We start from the raw sequence: 20,926 nt of genomic DNA, 5'->3' as shown, positions 1-20,926 counted from the left end.
CGCCCATTCTCAGTTTGCTCTGTCATTAAAAAAAAAAAACAATTATCTAGATTTAGGTCACTTCACACACATATATATTTCTTATCTTATAAAATACAGACGTTAATTAAAAAAGATGATTACGTCCTACGCGTGTTCCTAGGTCAATCTAATCAAGCATGTTAACCAATGACTTAAATTCTGCCAAGTCACTGGTTTTCCTGGCTAGCTCAGGCAACCCATTCCATGCTCTAATAGCACTAGGGAACGTAAATGTAGCAGTGAAGCTAGGTGCTGAAACAAATAATGATACATACATATTAAACATAATCAGCAGCACTACTTTCTCTCATTTAAAAAACTTGGTCCCTGGTGCTGCTGATTATTTATGTTTAATATATATGTATTTGCAGTAGGGAAGAAGGGGCAATAGTACAACTTTGCTAGCATATGGAACACACCGTGTTTATGAGATAGGCCTATAGAAACTTTTCGAATACATTGCTTAACTTTGTGAAGTGGCTAAGAGTGTAAAGTCAGATTCTTCAATGTAGGCTTCTTGCCTGGACACGTAGACAAAATTTATAGGTTAATAATAATAATAATAATAATAATCTTTATTATCCATAAGGAAATTTGTCTTACAATTTGTGCATTACACCAAACAAAAAACATTATAACTATAAGAAACCAAACCTTTGGTGATTTTACCATCACAAAAGAGATACAAGACACCGATAGCAAAGACAGACACAAACACTCTTTTGTTCCCCTGGCAATCAAATCATTAAATAAGAACAATCTGGTATAAACTTTGTCACATGTAAATTATGAGTGAGTCTGGTGTGAATGTACACTTTTGTTAGACAGACTTGATTTGTGTTTAACATTTAATGCTGTCGGCTGCAGAATGGAAAGAGCGGAGTCACAACACACTTTTCATCCCTCTCTTATCCAAGCATTAGCTAAGGTTTAAATTTGTTAACTCTTTCTCTCCTCAATAGCTTTCATTAACTCTTTCTCTCCTAACTGACGATACCAGCGTTGATTCCACCAGAATGTGGTAAATAGTTACGTAGAGAAAGTTTTTCATTTTGCTCATTTATAGTTCACTTCCCTGCTATGATTAAACTTCCATACCTTTTTAATAACAAACATTATTTGGTATAGAATTAATTGGGAATGTGTGCTCTTTTCATGGAACAGAAGTTAATGCTTATAAAACAAAAAAAAAATTTAATGTGGTCAAATCAACGATGGTATCGTCACTTAGGAGTGAAAGAGTTAATGGTTTATATCGAAGTTCAAAGTCAGGTCTGGGCAACGTTCTTGTTTATCTTACTTGGGATGATATGTAGCAGCAAGGAAGCCTTCTCCTAAATACCCACCCTAATAGGTTTATCAAAGAGTTTGGACCAGAGTGCAATGATAATGATTTAGAATGAAATAAATCAACGTGCCTCTTAAATTGTAATGCTTAAGTACATTGTACATTCACGTTTGTTGAGCAGTTGGGGATATACAACAACAGTCTCCACCTTGGCCGCTAGGCCATGTATTACTAATATAGGCCTAGTGGTTCCTCTTGGGTCGTGGCGTAATTAGAGAAATGATCATTAATTTCGACCAGGCAAAAATTATAAGAGGACAAAGGATGTTGCTCCAAATTAATAGTCAAATGATTTACTGCGAATAGACTTTAAAAAAAAATAAAAGCTGTTTTGACGAAGGGTTTAACAAATTTTAAGGTACTATATAGATCAGTGCTAATTCATTTTGTGTTACTTTAATTTTGTTAGTGCTGGGTCCATAGACCTAAACATCTAGATATATTACATAGGTCTGTGGGTATGTCATATTTCTGTATTAATGGGTCAGGCCTTTACCCTGTATATATATTTTTTGTCCAAAATCGATCTAATTTTTGATATTAAGTTGAAGAGACCTAAGTCACCTAAACAATGACAAATAGTGCCCTGCATAATTATGACAATGTAAACTTAAAGTCTTGTTTCTGTTTTTAAGAACGAGTCTTCTTAACGTGTGTATTGGATAAGATCTCAAAAGAGTCTTAACAATTAAAAGTTAAAACTTTTTTTCTGAATAAAATAAAGAAAGAAAGGAAACAATTAGATCAAGAATTACATCTTTTATTGACACACATACAATCTACATTTGAGAGCCAGTAATCTGTCATAGTAATTACAGGAGTGTTGGTGGTTTCGAGGATTTACTTTTAGTTTTGTTTCTGTAATTTAAAAAAACAATTAACGCTTAGTTGTTTTGTGCCCACTTATATTGGTCCACATTTGGAGTGTAAAGAACGATAATCAGTTCAAGACAACTTTAAATCAGTTTTCTAATTATGTCTAATCCTAAAAATAAAACATGAATCTATAAAAATATATTTATAAATGTAAATATTTCGATATAACTGTATTCTTTACATTACATACTAATTTAAAAATCGCTACCGATTGTATTTTAATATATTTATCTCCCTTAAATGTACTTTTGAAATAAAGTGAAAACTTAAGTTTGTAGAATTTGCATTTTTAAATAATACATTTAATGTTTGATGTTTAATTAAAACCATCTAAATAGGTCAAGTTTAACCCAGCGACTGCAGTTTTGAAAGCGACTTCTTCACCCATCCTGGTACACTGGACACCAGACAATCAATCTCACACTTCGCTAGACAGCGAGTCCAGGTCACAGTGCACACGGCGGTGGACAAGGTATCGTCATCCCTGGTTTTGCAGGTCTCGAGGGCAGCATCGCATTCAGTTGCACACGGCTTGACGCAAGGGCAGTTGTCGTCGCACACATCTATGCAGGCGTCGTAGGCTGAATTACACAGGAAACTGATTGGGCAAGCATCAATGGCGGTGTCGCACAAAGCAGTGCAAAACTTTGAAGTAACGGAGCACCCAACAGCAGCATTCACGGCTGCAGCCAGAACTGCAATCAAAACAATGGCTGCCGCCAGAGGAAATATAAAAATTATACGTAGGAAATTATAATGTTTAAATTGTGTAAATAAAAAGTAGTGCTAACAATCTAATTAAATCTAATAATAATAAAATAATGATAAAAAATAATAACAAAGGCTCTAGAAACTCTAGGCCAGTTAAATAAAAGCAAAAGCTCCCTTCCGCAGGCCTGACTGAACAATACTTTTGTTTGGGAGAGGTCCAAGCAGACGTCTGTTTTTCACATCTCTATTTCCAGTGTCTTGACGAGGTCTAAGGTTGAGTACACCGGAGACCCCCACCTCGTTTCCTTCATTGTACTACGCTAGCCGTGTGGGACACGCAATTTATTAAACTGAACGGCGTGACGGTTAGTGACGTGTTTGTTGGAGCTCCCTTTCAAACCCCGACCCGTGCAATAATTTTTTTTTACCGTATTCCCAGGACTTTTGAATGACGATCGACAGATAGTGTGTTGTGCCCCAACGGTTCAAAAGACTAAGACAGTGGTTCCCAAAACTTTTTCCTTAACGGAACACTTCGCAGATTCAATGTATTTAAAGAAACACTTTGTATACTTTTTTTTTAGAGAGATTAATTCACGTGGTGGCCTACTAGTTAATTATTCCAGCAGTTCGCGGAACACCTATTCAGGACTCGCGGAACACCAGGGTTCCGCGGAACACAGTTTGGGAAACACGGGACTAAAGGATAGTTGATTGTGAAGGTGAAGATATTGTGCAGTCTGCGGTGTCATCATGCACTACTGTGTCATCATGCACTACTGTGTCATCATGCACCACTGTGAGCTGTGGTAGAGCTAGGGAAGTGAAGAAAGAATAAACAGCCCCCCCCCCCCCCCCACACCCGGCCCAAATGTATAGCCACCAATAGATGTAGTGCAATTTATTCGGTGGAAGTCATTCTTTTAACTTCCGAAATATACCAACAACAACATTAGTGCCATCACTGCACACACATCCACAGAGATGTAGGATGACACAGACACTCACACACATACAGATACACAGAATCACACGTAGATACATAGACACACACGGAAACACACATAGATTCAGAGACACAGACAGAAACATGCATAGATACACAGACACACAAAAAACTCGCATGTATACAGACACACACAGAAACACACATAGATAGAGAGACACACAGAAACACACATAGATAGAGAGACACACAGAAACACACAGAGATAGAGAGACACACATAGATACAGAGACACACAGAAACACACATAGATAGATAGACACACATAGATACAGAGACACACAGAAACACACATAAATAGAGAGACACACATAGATACAGAGACACACAGAAACACACATAGATAGAGAGACACACAGAAACACACATAGATACAGAGACACACAGAAACACACATAGATAGAGAGACACACATAGATACAGAGACACACAGAAACACACATAGATAGAGAGACACACAGAAACACACATAGATAGAGAGAGACACACATAGATACAGAGACACACAGAAAATCACATAGATACAAAGACACACACAGAATCAGACATAGATACAGACACATACACAGAATCACACATAGATACAGAGACACACGGAAACACACATAGATACATAGACACATACAGAAACACACATAGATACAGAGACACACAAAGAAACACACATAGATACATAGACACACACACAGAAACACACATAGATACAGAGACACTAACAGAATCACACATAGATACAGAGACACACACACAGAAACACACATAGATACAGAGACACTAACAGAATCACACATAGATACAGAGACACACAAAGAAACACACATAGATACAGAGACACACAAAGAAACACACATATATACAGAGACACACAGAAAAACAAATAAATACAGAGACACACACATAATTACACACGGATTTAGAGACACACACAGAAACACACATAGATACCTAGACACATAGATGCACATGCAGAGACACAGAGTGTTAATCAGAAGTCTAACTCAATACAATAATTGTTATAACTATAAAAAAAATTTAAAAATATAATGAAAGGTGAAATACGTATATACTTACATCTCATGATTATTGTCTTCAGATCACTTAATCTTCTTATCCACTTGAGGTTTTGAAGGAGTATATATACAGTCTCTCCAAGTGGTCAACCAGCTGCCACCTTGTCAGATTTCTCTTTATTTTTGTCAACTGATCTTCACACGCCATAAAATAGAAGCACTGAATATCCTTTTCCCTCTTTGACAAAAACAAGGGAGTTAACCAACACTAAATACTTAAAGACAAGATTTCGCCCCTTTTTAAAAAATATTTTTTTTATAATAGTTAATATGTATATTTTTTTCTTGGCTTATGCCTCTTTTTTTTTGGGCTAACGCCTCTTGGGAGTGGGCTTCATGCCTCTTTTTGGTTATTCCGGCCTCATACAATTTTTTATTTGGTTGGGCACCTACCGCAGATATTGTTTGTTTCCAATTAATATCTGGGAGATATAATTCCTATTTTATTTGTTCTGGGTATCTAGATGTAAAAAATGATTGAAAAGCATACTTAATCTTAGCTTATATCCAGTCCTCTAAATTCCTCATGGGCTCACTGCACTGCTATTGGGCCTCAATCTTGGGTTGTCGAAAAGTTAACATCTGGAAACCGGGACCTGTCTGTCAACTTGTGGAGGTTTCTCTACTAGTGATTTGGGAAAGCGGTCATAGTAATAGAGTTCAGCCTGTATGCAATGGCGTGAGACTTAATAATGTCTAGGGACATTTGTTGTGTTGATTAGCCCACCTTGTGGTACAGTTACAATTGGAATTCAAGCTTGTAGGTAAACGCACCAACAAAACCATTTACATGTCTTGGAACCTTTGGGCTTCTATAGCAAATAAGAAAAGATCCTTCCGAAAGAATCCCAATATCAAGGACTTCGTTCGTCTCCAACAGAGGACAATGGACAACCTAGTGACCGTGAAGTTTGGACAGTTTCTGAACAATGTTAACCGTAAACCATATTCTCTTTGAATGCCCCTCCCTAATCCACCTTAGGCAGACCCTACTTCCACTACAGCCCAACATAACCAACACCCTGTACGGCAGTGCTGAACAACTGAAGAAAACAACACACTTTTTTTCCTTGGCACAGTCTGCAAAAGAGCTCACAGCTCAGCAGCAATAAAGCTGGCTAGAAGAAGAAGAAGAAGAAGAAGGTTAACCTTAATTGTTGTGTAAACCGTGAACTAACGTTTATGTCTTATGTGTTGTCGGTAATGTCATCTATTCTATTGAAGAAAAAAACAAACTGGCAGATCATGATAGTGACTTTTATGTGTCTGTCTGATTATTTTATTCTATTTTGTTTTTTTTTTATTTGAAGATTATGGTTCAGTGTTTTATGTAGCCTATAATTGCTACTTTACTTTTAAGTCTTCTCTCCTGAAGGCTTTCTAAATTTAGAGATCTTACTAAAGGTGTTACTCTAGTCACATGTGGATATTCGTTTGTTATGACTCTCACTGCTCTATTTTGTGTCTGTTCCAGTTTCTTAATGTTTTGTTGAGTTGAGGGGTCCCAAACAGAGGATGCATATTCTATTATTGGCCAAACCAAAGTTAAATAACATTTAAATGCTAGATCTAGATACAGAATGCTCAACCAGTGTCGCCAAAAGTTTTTAACCTTTAACCTGGGGAGGAAGGGCGATTAAGTTTTGGACACGTTATATGTCGCGTCACAGAAAACAAAATCTAGTACAGCGGTACCATGATGCACTGTATCTTTACTATGTACTGTGGACAGAAATTTCAAAGGGCATGATAGTACCGCACTACGTGTTCACCCTAACCCTAATGGGTACCTGACATTAGTTGGGGAAAAGTAAAGGCAGTTGGTCGTTGTGCTGGTCACATGACACCCTCGTTAACAGAAGGCCACAGAAACAGATTACCTTTACATCACCTGCCCTATAGACCACAAGGTCTGAAAGGGGGAGCTACGTGCCGGAGATGGTTCGCGGGTCGTAGTTTGGGAATCCCTGTGGGGACATGTGTTTGTTCGAAAGTCCCGGGGAACTCCAAAACATTTGATTTACTTGAGCCTGCCGATCGCTCTTAAGTTCTTGGTGCAGACACATAATTTCATTCCGTATATGAACTACTCAAACTGGACAGCCTACTGGATAAATAAAAATCTTGTGAGTACGTGCAATAGGAGAATTACGCGGTGTCAAGTACCCAAATCGAACCAAATAAAATATCGACATTGTTGTATCCTGACAGCCTAAGCTGAAGTGCACCTGGGGTGTACCTGCTAGATTTGCTACGTTTATAAAGTATGCACCACATAAATTATATATTTTTTTGTCGTCGCATCATTAAGTACTAGACATTATATCTCGTGTGAGGCAGTGAGATCATGCTGGGCGACTTTTTCTCACTATGAAAGCCAGGGCCGGTCCTAACAATTGCGGGGCCCTATGCGAAACTGATTGCGCGGGGACTAGTCTGGGTGGGAATAAGGATAATAAGTGAAAATTATGATTTTGTATTAGAAAAAAAAATTCGACTTTGAATTGTATTTATTCTTTACTATGAACAAAATTGCGATCAAATTAACTTTAATTTACGAACCTTGCAACCTATGGCATATTTATATGCCAGTGACTATAAAAGTAAATAAAGAAATGTAACTTCCGATTAAGGTGAAAATTCGCCCGATTGTTACATTTTATTACATGAAAGCTGACAATGCCTTTTTTCTTTTATCGCGCGTAGGATTGGCGTTTTCCGCAAATGAAAGGCCCACAAATGACAATTTTGACTATTTTTCAGGAGATTTTTTATGAGTTTTCAGGAGATTTTTTATGAGTTTTCAGGAGATTTTAATAAATTCAGGAGATTTTAATAAATTCAGGAGATTTCTACGACTTGTTCGTATTCTGCTATTTAATAATTACACCTAGAATGAGCGCGGGGCCTATGAAAGCGCCAAATTCGTGAGTTCTGTTCGCACGTAATCTTTTGATCAACTTTAGTTTTGAAAAACTTCGTTCAGATGTAGCCACACTAAACGTTATCTCCCTTCAGACAGGTGTTTGCTCAGACAGGTGTTTGTTCAGACAGGTGTTTGCTCAGACGGCTGTTTGTTCAGACAGGTGTTTGTTCAGACGGTTGTTTGTCCAGACAGCTGTTTGTTCAGACGGTTGTTTGTCCAGACAGCTGTTTGTTCAGACAGGTGTTTGTTCAGACAGATGTTTGTTCAGACAGGTGTTTGTTCAGACAGATGTTTGTTCAGACAGGTGTTTGTTCAGACAGATGTTTGTTCAGACGGTTGTTTGTCCAGACAGCTGTTTGTTCAGACAGGTGTTTGTCCAGACGGTTGTTTGTTCAGACAGGTGTTTGTTCAGACAGGTGTTTGCTCAGACAGCTATTTGTTCAGACAGATGTTTGTTCAGACAGGTGTTTGTTCAGACGGTTTTTTGTCCAGACAGATGTATGTTCAGACAGGTGTTTGTTCAGACAGGTAGATGGAGGGCAAGCTTCCATAGGTCTAGAAACTCCTAGAGTTCTAAGAGTTTTATCATCAACTCTCAGCATAATTAACAAGCGCAGAAATAAAAAAGAAGGGTGCACGATCTAATATATCATCATAATATTAAATACTGAAGCGAAGGTTAACACCAACAAGCAATTCAAAGTATTCAGCTGAACATAAAAAAAAGAACAATTAATTTTAAAATATTTTTTTATTAGCTCGTTTCTTTCATTATCTCTTCGCCGCTCTTATACAAATAAAAGTCTGCGTCATTTCCTTCTTCTGTTTTAATTTATATTTTATTAACGTGAGTTAATTTCACGGTAATAAACTGCTGATTTGGTTCAGAATGCCGCTGGCAGCGTTGGAAGCACACTGGGTCCCGCAGACGGCAGCGCATTGGTTGAACTTGCCCAGACACGTGACAGAGGACAGGAGTCCGTTGGCGTTTTCCGATTTGCACTTTTGTAGCTCCGCGCCGCACTGATCCTGGCAGAGGTCTATGCAGGCACAGTTCAGGCCGCAGGACTTGGTGCAGAAACCGGAGCCTGCTTCGCAGAGGGGCCCCAGAAGGCCAGTGAGCTCGCAGACCTGCTTGTTGATGGCACAGACAGCTTTGCAGGACTTGGAACAAGTTCCTTCTGCGCTGACGTCAGCAGCAATATAGGCTACGAGGATAAGTGTGATGAAGGCTGCAGAAATAAAATACATATTAAAAATTGCGCTTAGTATAAATGTATAAATCGTAAGGGCGTTTATTTTTCAGCTAGTTTGTATTGTTATAACCCTAGTGGCGGACTGAAAGGGTTAATGTGTGTGTGACCTACTGACTCACGAGACTAAGGCAAATCACACAGGTCAACGGCTGTTGAACAAGGGACAGCACTGCTTATACACGCAAATATGGCCCGTGCTGTGGTCATGTGACGAGAGCCTTCACGGACCAGAGACAGAGCGAGTTAGAATGGAGTCAGTAGATTCCAGGACAGCAAGCAGTAAGGACTGTGTGCTACGAAGTGAGTCCTCGAAAATGTAGCTGCACGAGCTAGAGAGACTTGTAGTGATCAGTTAGGCAGTTCTGTTGTGTAGCAAAGCATTTGAAGTTAGTGTAGCCAATTGTGTTTATTGGCTGTTGTTGATGTAATTGTAAATAAACCGCCACCTTGTTTATTGAGACTTGTTGTCAAGTTCTTGTGTTAGATGTGCTGTTGTGTTGTTTAGCAGTGTTTACAGAAGGCCAGATAGACAAGATCGTAACAGTATGTTATATATATATATATATATAACAGCCCGACTATGTAAACCTGGTATATAGCGCCCGAAACATTGAAACTTAAGTGTAGAAATATATTATCCTTTTATGAAAGAAGTTTATTTTGGGTTTCGCTTTCTTTCAGTTCCTATTATAATCTCGCACTTTCTCCATTGCAAAGGGTGGAAGGAAGGTTATCAAAAGCACAAGACAAAAACTCAAGTAGAAGAACAACTGACTCTTTTCTTTACAATCTTTATATCCCTTCATATTGCTTTCTCTTCTTTTTCTATGCTACTAGACCTCGTAAACCTAGATCGTGTAAATCTAGATTGTATCTAGATCGTGTAAATCTAGATTGTATCTTGATCGTGTAAATCTAGATCCTATCTAGATCGTGTAACTCAAGATCGTGTAAATCTACATCCTATCTAGATCGTGTAACTCAAGATCGTGTAAATATAGATCCTATCTAGATCGTGTAACTCAAGATCGTGTAAATCTAGATCCTATCTAGATCGTGTAACTCAAGATCGTGTAAATCTAGATCCTATCTAGATCGTGTAACTCAAGATCGTGTAAATCTAGATCCTATCTAGATCGTGTAACTCAAGATCGTGTAAATCTAGATCCTATCTAGATCGTGTAACTCAAGATCGTGTAAATCTACATCCTATCTAGATCGTGTAACTCAAGATCGTGTAAATCTAGATCCTATCTAGATCGTGTAACTCAAGATCGTGTAAATCTAGATCCTATCTAGATCGTGTAACTCAAGATCGTGTAAATCTAGATCCTATCTAGATCGTGTAACTCAAGATCGTGTAAATCTAGATCCTATCTAGATCGTGTAACTCAAGATCGTGTAAATCTAGATCCTATCTAGATCGTGTAACTCAAGATCGTGTAAATCTAGATCCTATCTAGATCGTGTAACTCAAGATCGTGTAAATCTAGATCCTATCTAGATCGTGTAACTCAAGATCGTGTAAGTCTAGATCCTATCTAGATCGTGTAACTCAAGATCGTGTAAGTCTAGATCCTATCTAGATCGTGTAACTCAAGATCGTGTAAGTCTAGATCCTATCTAGATCGTGTAACTCAAGATCGTGTAAGTCTAGATCCTATCTAGATCGTGTAACTCAAGATCGTGTAAATCTAGATCCTATCTAGATCGTGTAACTCAAGATCGTGTAAATCTAGATCCTATCTAGATCGTGTAACTCAAGATCGTGTAAGTCTAGATCCTATCTAGATCGTGTAACTCAAGATCGTGTAAATCTACATCCTATCTAGATCGTGTAACTCAAGATCGTGTAAATCTACATCCTATCTAGATCGTGTAACTCAAGATCGTGTAAATCTAGATCCTATCTAGATCGTGTAACTCAAGATCGTGTAAATCTAGATCCTATCTAGATCGTGTAACTCAAGATCGTGTAAGTCTAGATCCTATCTAGATCGTGTAACTCAAGATCGTGTAAATCTACATCCTATCTAGATCGTGTAACTCAAGATCGTGTAAATCTAGATCCTATCTAGATCGTGTAACTCAAGATCGTGTAAGTCTAGATCCTATCTAGATCGTGTAACTCAAGATCGTGTAAGTCTAGATCCTATCTAGATCGTGTAACTCAAGATCGTGTAAATCTACATCCTATCTAGATCGTGTAACTCAAGATCGTGTAAGTCTAGATCCTATCTAGATCGTGTAACTCAAGATCGTGTAAGTCTAGATCCTATCTAGATCGTGTAACTCAAGATCGTGTAAGTCTAGATCCTATCTAGATCGTGTAACTCAAGATCGTGTAAATCTACATCCTATCTAGATCGTGTAACTCAAGATCGTGTAAATCTACATCCTATCTAGATCGTGTAACTCAAGATCGTGTAAATCTACATCCTATCTAGATCGTGTAACTCAAGATCGTGTAAATCTAGATCCTATCTAGATCGTGTAACTCAAGATCGTGTAAATCTAGATCCTATCTAGATCGTGTAACTCAAGATCGTGTAAGTCTAGATCCTATCTAGATCGTGTAACTCAAGATCGTGTAAATCTAGATCCTATCTAGATCGTGTAACTCAAGATCGTGTAAATCTACATCCTATCTAGATCGTGTAACTCAAGATCGTGTAAGTCTAGATCCTATCTAGATCGTGTAACTCAAGATCGTGTAAATCTACATCCTATCTAGATCGTGTAACTCAAGATCGTGTAAATCTAGATCCTATCTAGATCGTGTAACTCAAGATCGTGTAAATCTAGATCCTATCTAGATCGTGTAACTCAAGATCGTGTAAGTCTAGATCCTATCTAGATCGTGTAACTCAAGATCGTGTAAATCTACATCCTATCTAGATCGTGTAACTCAAGATCGTGTAAATCTACATCCTATCTAGATCGTGTAACTCAAGATCGTGTAAGTCTAGATCCTATCTAGATCGTGTAACTCAAGATCGTGTAAATCTACATCCTATCTAGATCGTGTAACTCAAGATCGTGTAAATCTACATCCTATCTAGATCGTGTAACTCAAGATCGTGTAAGTCTAGATCCTATCTAGATCGTGTAACTCAAGATCGTGTAAATCTAGATCCTATCTAGATCGTGTAACTCAAGATCGTGTAAATCTAGATCCTATCTAGATCGTGTAACTCAAGATCGTGTAAATCTAGATCCTATCTAGATCGTGTAACTCAAGATCGTGTAAGTCTAGATCCTATCTAGATCGTGTAACTCAAGATCGTGTAAATCTAGATCCTATCTAGATCGTGTAACTCAAGATCGTGTAAATCTACATCCTATCTAGATCGTGTAACTCAAGATCGTGTAAATCTAGATCCTATCTAGATCGTGTAACTCAAGATCGTGTAAATCTACATCCTATCTAGATCGTGTAACTCAAGATCGTGTAAATCTACATCCTATCTAGATCGTGTAACTCAAGATCGTGTAAGTCTAGATCCTATCTAGATCGTGTAACTCAAGATCGTGTAAGTCTAGATCCTATCTAGATCGTGTAACTCAAGATCGTGTAAATCTAGATCCTATCTAGATCGTGTAACTCAAGATCGTGTAAATCTACATCCTATCTAGATCGTGTAACTCAAGATCGTGTAAATCTACATCCTATCTAGATCGTGTAACTCAAGATCGTGTAAGTCTAGATCCTATCTAGATCGTGTAACTCAAGATCGTGTAAATCTAGATCCTATCTAGATCGTGTAACTCAAGATCGTGTAAATCTAGATCCTATCTAGATCGTGTAACTCAAGATCGTGTAAATCTACATCCTATCTAGATCGTGTAACTCAAGATCGTGTAAATCTACATCCTATCTAGATCGTGTAACTCAAGATCGTGTAAGTCTAGATCCTATCTAGATCGTGTAACTCAAGATCGTGTAAGTCTAGATCCTATCTAGATCGTGTAACTCAAGATCGTGTAAATCTACATCCTATCTAGATCGTGTAACTCAAGATCGTGTAAATCTACATCCTATCTAGATCGTGTAACTCAAGATCGTGTAAATCTACATCCTATCTAGATCGTGTAACTCAAGATCGTGTAAATCTACATCCTATCTAGATCGTGTAACTCAAGATCGTGTAAGTCTTGATCCTATCTAGATCGTGTAACTCAAGATCGTGTAAATCTACATCCTATCTAGATCGTGTAACTCAAGATCGTGTAAGTCTAGATCCTATCTAGATCGTGTAACTCAAGATCGTGTAAGTCTACATCCTATCTAGATCGTGTAACTCAAGATCGTGTAAGTCTAGATCCTATCTAGATCGTGTAACTCAAGATCGTGTAAATCTACATCCTATCTAGATCGTGTAACTCAAGATCGTGTAAATCTACATCCTATCTAGATCGTGTAACTCAAGATCGTGTAAATCTACATCCTATCTAGATCGTGTAACTCAAGATCGTGTAAGTCTAGATCCTATCTAGATCGTGTAACTCAAGATCGTGTAAATCTACATCCTATCTAGATCGTGTAACTCAAGATCGTGTAAGTCTAGATCCTATCTAGATCGTGTAACTCAAGATCGTGTAAATCTACATCCTATCTAGATCGTGTAACTCAAGATCGTGTAAATCTAGATCCTATCTAGATCGTGTAACTCAAGATCGTGTAAATCTACATCCTATCTAGATCGTGTAACTCAAGATCGTGTAAATCTACATCCTATCTAGATCGTGTAACTCAAGATCGTGTAAATCTAGATCCTATCTAGATCGTGTAACTCAAGATCGTGTAAGTCTAGATCCTATCTAGATCGTGTAACTCAAGATCGTGTAAATCTAGATCCTATCTAGATCGTGTAACTCAAGATCGTGTAAATCTAGATCCTATCTAGATCGTGTAACTCAAGATCGTGTAAGTCTACATCCTATCTAGATCGTGTAACTCAAGATCGTGTAAATCTATATCCTATCTAGATCGTGTAACTCAAGATCGTGTAAGTCTAGATCCTATCTAGATCGTGTAACTCAAGATCGTGTAAATCTACATCCTATCTAGATCGTGTAACTCAAGATCGTGTAAATCTACATCCTATCTAGATCGTGTAACTCAAGATCGTGTAAGTCTAGATCCTATCTAGATCGTGTAACTCAAGATCGTGTAAATCTAGATCCTATCTAGATCGTGTAACTCAAGATCGTGTAAATCTACATCCTATCTAGATCGTGTAACTCAAGATCGTGTAAGTCTACATCCTATCTAGATCGTGTAACTCAAGATCGTGTAAGTCTAGATCCTATCTAGATCGTGTAACTCAAGATCGTGTAAATCTAGATCCTATCTAGATCGTGTAACTCAAGATCGTGTAAATCTAGATCCTATCTAGATCGTGTAACTCAAGATCGTGTAAGTCTACATCCTATCTAGATCGTGTAACTCAAGATCGTGTAAATCCTCGATAAAAGGAAAACTAATTTGGAAAAAAAAAATGTATCGTAAAATTTTCTATGATTTCTTTTTCAGATGTATATATAGTTTAATTTTCTTTTGCAGCTAGACCTCTATATAACAATCACCTTCACCTATTCCTTAGTCTGTTGGACCGTTGGGGCACCATACAAGAACAGTCAACCGTCTTTATCCATTCCTCTCTGTTCTTTGTCTTGAATAGAATTTCATTTACTGACAGGCCTGTCCATTCTTTAATGTTGTCTTCCCATCGCTTTCTGTGTCCTCCCCTTCTTCTTCCTGGTAGGAAGGTCTTTGCGAGCCCTGAGTGCCTTGTAATGTGGCAATAGTGTTTGAGTAGACGTTTTTTTGAGGTTATCAGGTCATCATGGCGTCCAGTGCTGTATTAATCCTTTTTCTTATCTTTTCATTCGTGATGTAAGTTTGTAAGTGGACACCTAAGATCTTTCTGTAGCATCTTAGTTCCATTGCTAGGATCCTCTTCTCGAGATCTGTGGTCAGCGTCCAAGATTCGCATGCATATAAGAATGTGGCCGTGACCAGGGAGCACATGTCTGATTTAGGGTCAAGGGCTAAGCCTTTGTCTGTCCAGATTATTTTGAGTTTTGCAAGTGCTGTTGTAGACTATTCTGGCCATTTGTTCAGCTAAAAGTTTTAAGCTTTGATTTCGGAGTTTAGAGAATAAACAAACCCTATCATCTATATGTATCAACGAACTGTAATGAATTAAACAAGATAAGATTATTGACTATTGATAATCGAGCGTGGAGCTTGTTTGTAGCCTACCTCGTCTGCAAAAGAGCCTGCAACTCTGCAGCAAAAATCTGGCTAGAAAAAGAAGTAGACTACCTCGTAGAAAGTAACATAGAGGCTCCTCCAGAAGAAACAAGTAAATGAAAAAAAACACACTATAGTTTAAAAATAAATACACCTATCAAGAAATAGTTCTACAGCTAATAGTTTTTGCACATCCCTTAAAATATATGATAGTTTTGTTGGATATAAAAAAAAATTGTCTTACCTCTCATTTTAGATTTGGCTTTAAGTTTTTGTGAGGCACTGGCGTGTTCATTCACGTTTTTCGTATCAAATATTTATAGTGTCAGTGACCGAAAGAATTGCCAGATGGTATGTTTTTTTGGTCCTTGCTGAGCCATGAAGAATGACGAGTCGCACTTAACTCAGAGGTGTTAAAATTCACTGAAACCAAATCCGGTGGTAGATCTCAAAGAAGGACTAATCATTAAAATAATTACAAGGCTGATGCAGTGGCGTATCCGTTCTAAATAAGCAGAAACATTGAATCTTTATCATTTTAAGTAGCGCAATTCGTGTAGATTGAATGTTTCGTTTGTTTTACAGGTTTAGGATGTTCTTTCAGAATTGAATATTATTACATCCTATCCCAAACCTCCCGCAGGACGTAGAGGATGGCGGCCATCGAGATGACAGTCCAGAGAGCATACCACGTGACCAGGTATCACAATTTGAAAAGATTTAAGAGGCATAGTTAAATAAAGACTGTCTATTTCAAAGCTATTTATAACGAGGCTAGCATATGTCCAACACAATAGTCAACCAATAAAAAAAAAATGAAAATGTGTGTGTTTGTGGTCACTAGACACTGGGATAAGTATGGGGGTGGAGGGGGGGGGGCAGACGACACTGTTCATGATACCATGAGGTAATTCAATGGATAACCAAAATATCAATGTAGGTAAATCCAGAACTGCTTATGTTTGTTCATCACAATTTGCATAATATATGCAAAAAGTCACCTAATTAAAAAATGCTGACCTATCTTTTTTTTTTCTCTTAATGACACAAAATAGTGTCAGGTCTAATACATGAATACTAATGAGCTTTAGTGTTTAGGGTATTGAGTTTCAGTCGATTCTCCATCATTCCAACAGTATGCCTACTTTACTATAAAAACTGTACCGCTAGACAATCTGGGTAGATCTAAAGTGAAGTAAGCTATCGTTTGGTATTCTCCCTTGGGTTACATTCTCTTCAAAAGAACATCATGAAATGTAAGTAAGCAGACAATGTGATATTTTTTTTTATTGTCTTATTTTATTTATTTGATTTTTTAAGAATACAAACTTCAACAATGAACAATATAAAATCCAGACTCTTACTTTCTTTTAATTTATATAATTCTTATATAACTTTAAATTTATATAAGATTGTATAGATCAAATAATAGGCCTAACTTCTACTGGCGGTATCTCTGAAATATAACGAAACGTTAATAAATAATTCATGGACATTTAAACATTATCGGGTTCGTTGAGTACAAAGAGTTAACAAGAAAAATATAAAAAAATAACCTACAACTATATCTCTCAATAATGTAGAAGTTATGGTTTTTATTCGATATCAAACAAAATAATTACCAATAATTAATTGGCTAATTGTTTTTTTTTATTGACTCACATCTCTATAAATAGGCTAAAATAAATAATTATTTAAAGTTTCAAATTGATCAGAGAATGGGTGTGGGAGAAATAAAGTTTTGAATTATCTAAGTCAGCGGTTCTCAACCTTTTAAGCTTGGCGACCCTTTTTACAATCCACCACTCTGCCGCGACCCCCCCCCACACACACACAGCAATAGAAGAATAGACAATAACAATCCATATTTTCGATGGTCTTAGGCGACCCCTGACAAATCGTCAATCGACCCCCAAGGGGGTGGCGACCCACAGGTTGAGAACCCCTGATCTAAGTGGACGAAACCCTACATATTTAGACGTAACTGTGAATCTCTCTCACCTGTCCCTTGACTTTCGTCGTAGGGATGCTGTGACAGTTCGTGTAACAAAATCCCCTCCGCTTTTCCAGTCAGCTGCTGTTCTTAGCGGATATTAAGAGAGAGGCAGGTCCATTCTTTCAGCTTTTCTCTGGACGACTCTCTCTTCGTGCTCCCTCCACTGTACCTTGAGGTATGACTTTTGACAGTGAGTCATGTCTTACAATAAGACCAAACAAGCTCAGCTTTCCTCTCTTCACAGTATTGAGGAGTTCTTCCTATGCCCTTTTGTCACTCAATAGTGTTGACTTGTAACAGTACAAACTCATTTGTCTTCTGGTATCTGATACCCAACATTTTTATGTAGCATTTACGCTCAAAATACTGAAGGATTAATTTCCTTTGTTGGTATCAAACAAAATAACTAATTACCTGTAAATAATTATTGACCAATCGATTAATTGTTTTATTGTTTCATGTCTTGTCATTCATGCCAAAAATAATCAAATGCATCACTAGCGTTATTTTGTTTTAGAATAGTTTGCCTTTTTTTTTTTTAGCTGCCTGTAAAGTTACAAACCACCTTGATACATTAAAAAAAAAAAAACACGCAGTTAAGAACAAATATTAACTAACAATTTACTAATAAATCATTAAAGGTTATTTTAGGATAAATATGCATGATGATCATTACACTTTCGATAAGTGTGGAGGGTTGTTATGCGCTATATCATCATTCATCAATAAATAAATAAATAAACAAATCTGTTTATAAATGAGCTCTACGTTAACTGGCATAAAGCCAATTTCTGCGCTGGATGTGACAAAATGTGAAGGTCGCATCTAGGACTTCGTAGCCACGTAAAACGTACTTCTCATTAATCTTATCTTATCTTATATAATACAGACGTTACTTCAAAAAAGAAGATGATTACGTCCTACGCGTCATGCATTTAGTCATGCATATTAACCAATGACTTCGGACTCGAAGAAAAGCTTAATTATTAATAAAAATTATAAATTAATGTAGAAACTAAAAGCGACTTAGCGACAGTGAATATTAGCTCGTGGTTGCAGTAACACCACAACGGTAACAAAACTTCGACAAGTCCAACTTTAAGCAACATTGTCGCCATGTAGGCCTAGGCTTTGAAGTAGTTAGTTAGACCAATAACAGAATATGCATCTTCTGTTTGGGACCCATCAACTCAAGAAACATTAAGAAACTGGAACAGACACTAAATAGAGCATTGAGATCCATAACAAACAAAATATTCACATTTGACTAGAGTAACACCTTCAGTAGAATCACTAAATTTAGAAAGCCTTCAGGACAGAAGACTTAAAAGTAAAGTAGCAATTATACTTTAAACACTGAACCATAATCTTCAAATAAAAAAAAAATAATTTTTTAATAAAATACTCCGAAAGACACAAAAATAAAGGCACATTTTTCGTTCCATATGCTAGGACAAATTTGTACAAATAGGCCTACTCATTCTTCCATAGTGCTATTAGAGCATGGAATGGGTTGCCTGAGCTAGCCAGGAAAACCAGTGACTTGGCAGAATATAGGTCACTGGTTAATATGCATGACTAAATGCATGACGCGTAAGACGTAATCATCTTCTTTTTCCAAGTAGGCCTAACGTCTGTATTATATAAGATAAGAAGATAAGTAATGTATTTTATAATAATTATTAAAAAGAAATCAATGTCTACAAGTACCCCCACCTTTAACAAAAAACATGGTAATTAGAAGATTACACAGTTACAACCCTTTGCAAAATTGATTTATAGCGTTTAAGTTAATAAGTCATATTGGACATTTTTTTTTCGTCTTTTATTTCCCAGCGATCACTCTCCTGGTGACCTTTGCACTTGTGCAGACGATCAGCTCAACGCCGTGTACAGATCTGTGCGGCTCCGTCTGCGAGAATGGGAAATTCGTCTGCGACGCAACCACCGTGCTGCCCGAGTATTTCAGCGCCTGGTGCGTAGCGGGGTCCCAATTCTGCCAGATGGCTTGTGGCGCTGTCTGTGGGTGCGTGGACAGCTGCGGAGCCCAGTGCGGGGCTGAATGGAACAAATGTTCGGGCGAGGACCCATCAGATCTCTTGAAGGTGGAATTCTGCGAGGCTTCCTATGCCAACTGCATTGTCACCTGCGGAACAAAGTGCGGCTACTCGAACGCTGTCGGACTTCTTTCTCAGGCTCCACAGCAAATTACCTCTCTTGTCAGTGGATTCCTAGGATCTATGGCAGGGCGTTAACTACTAAGATTATATTATGTGTAATCATTAGACAAAAAAATATTGTAGATCTATAACAAAATGTTTCTACCTGATTAAAAGAAATTTAAATAAGATTTTTCGTTTTAAATGTTGATTAATCTATTTAATAAACTTTCATTTTCTTAATTTTTGTAAAAGCCTTCTCTAAAAGATGGAAGATGTTTCAAATCTTAATAACTTAATGTACCTGTCTCAAAACGTGGCGACAGAGAAGGCATTTAATTGTATAGAGCAGTGATTCCCAAACTTTTTTCCTTCAAGGAACACTTCGCACATTCTGAGTATTTGGCGGAGCACTTTCTTTCTTTTTTTTTTTAGAGACAACCATTCATCAGTTAATTATTCCAGTAGTTTGTGGAACACATATTCAGGCCTCGGACGACGACCTATAAAGGGGATGATTCAGCTTATACCACCACTTCAGTCAAGTACCATTTCTTTCCCTTGTTCGAGATACCAAACAAAAAAGTTATTATCAAAAGCTAATAACATAATTAGTTAATTTTTTTAAATTGATTCTTCTGTTGTCAGGTAAAAGAAATAATTATTCAAAATGCGAGCTTGATCCGAGATTGGGTGTGTGAGAAATAACGTTTACAAACTTTGCAACAGACAGACAGACAGACAGACAGAGTTAATATAAACTTTGTAATGAGTAATGATTCTCGGTGGGGTGCCGACATAGCATTTGGCAGAGATGAAACATAGCCTCATCAGCTCATTTCAACTTTCCTCAAAGGGTTCTTTAACCCCCGACCTCACGGTAACATTATATACATTTGCTTGAAACCATCTCAGACAGATAAAATTCTTTTCCCCATGTCGATAGAGGGGATCCAGAGCCGTATGGATAGCCTCTACTCTAAGGGATGATAAACCAATAAATTAAGTATTAACATAAAGTATTAAAAAAAAAATTTAAAGGCCGTAGTAACAATATATGACGTGTAACTGTTAGGCCCGTCTACAATTTTAGTAACGCAAAGTGTACCTAAGGGTCCTAACTAAGGCAAAAGACAAAGAGGAATGGAGAAAGACGATCGACGAATCTTGCATGGTGCCCCAACGGTCCAACAGACTAACGGATAGGTAAAGGGTAAAGGTAAGTGTACCTCTTCCCCTCAAAAAGATTTTTTTTAAAATATCCATTAATTATGTTTAGTTAATGCGTACTAATAAGC

At 37.5% G+C, this 20,926-nt stretch overlaps 3 protein-coding genes across 3 annotated transcripts; 1 reads left to right on the top strand and 2 right to left on the bottom strand.

The window, feature by feature from the left end:
* Window positions 1–2,465: 2,465 nt before the first annotated feature.
* LOC106057341 (uncharacterized) lies at window positions 2,466–5,182 on the bottom strand. The gene is made up of 2 exons (XM_013214506.2): window positions 5,034–5,182; window positions 2,466–2,958 (listed from the first exon to the last, which is right to left on the bottom strand). The coding sequence occupies exons 1-2, from the start codon at window positions 5,038–5,040 to the stop codon at window positions 2,591–2,593; spliced, it is 375 nt and encodes a 124-aa protein (XP_013069960.2). The 5' UTR covers window positions 5,041–5,182; the 3' UTR covers window positions 2,466–2,590.
* A 3,508-nt stretch (window positions 5,183–8,690) lies between these two features.
* On the bottom strand, window positions 8,691–15,834 carry LOC106057343 (uncharacterized). The gene is made up of 2 exons (XM_013214508.2): window positions 15,718–15,834; window positions 8,691–9,190 (listed from the first exon to the last, which is right to left on the bottom strand). The coding sequence occupies exons 1-2, from the start codon at window positions 15,722–15,724 to the stop codon at window positions 8,817–8,819; spliced, it is 381 nt and encodes a 126-aa protein (XP_013069962.1). The 5' UTR covers window positions 15,725–15,834; the 3' UTR covers window positions 8,691–8,816.
* An 832-nt stretch (window positions 15,835–16,666) lies between these two features.
* Window positions 16,667–19,791, top strand: LOC106057344 (uncharacterized). Its single transcript, XM_013214509.2, has 2 exons — window positions 16,667–16,729; window positions 19,306–19,791. Exons 1-2 carry the CDS (start codon window positions 16,723–16,725, stop codon window positions 19,722–19,724), a joined length of 426 nt encoding a protein of 141 aa, XP_013069963.1. The 5' UTR covers window positions 16,667–16,722; the 3' UTR covers window positions 19,725–19,791.
* The last annotated feature ends 1,135 nt before the right edge of the window (window positions 19,792–20,926 follow it).

The sequence above is a fragment of the Biomphalaria glabrata genome, chromosome 8 (genome assembly GCF_947242115.1).
Source record: "Biomphalaria glabrata chromosome 8, xgBioGlab47.1, whole genome shotgun sequence".
Classification (NCBI taxonomy): domain Eukaryota; kingdom Metazoa; phylum Mollusca; class Gastropoda; family Planorbidae; genus Biomphalaria; species Biomphalaria glabrata.
The sequence above is the reverse complement of the archived record's forward strand: the minus strand, read 5'-3'. Positions and strand labels throughout refer to the sequence as shown.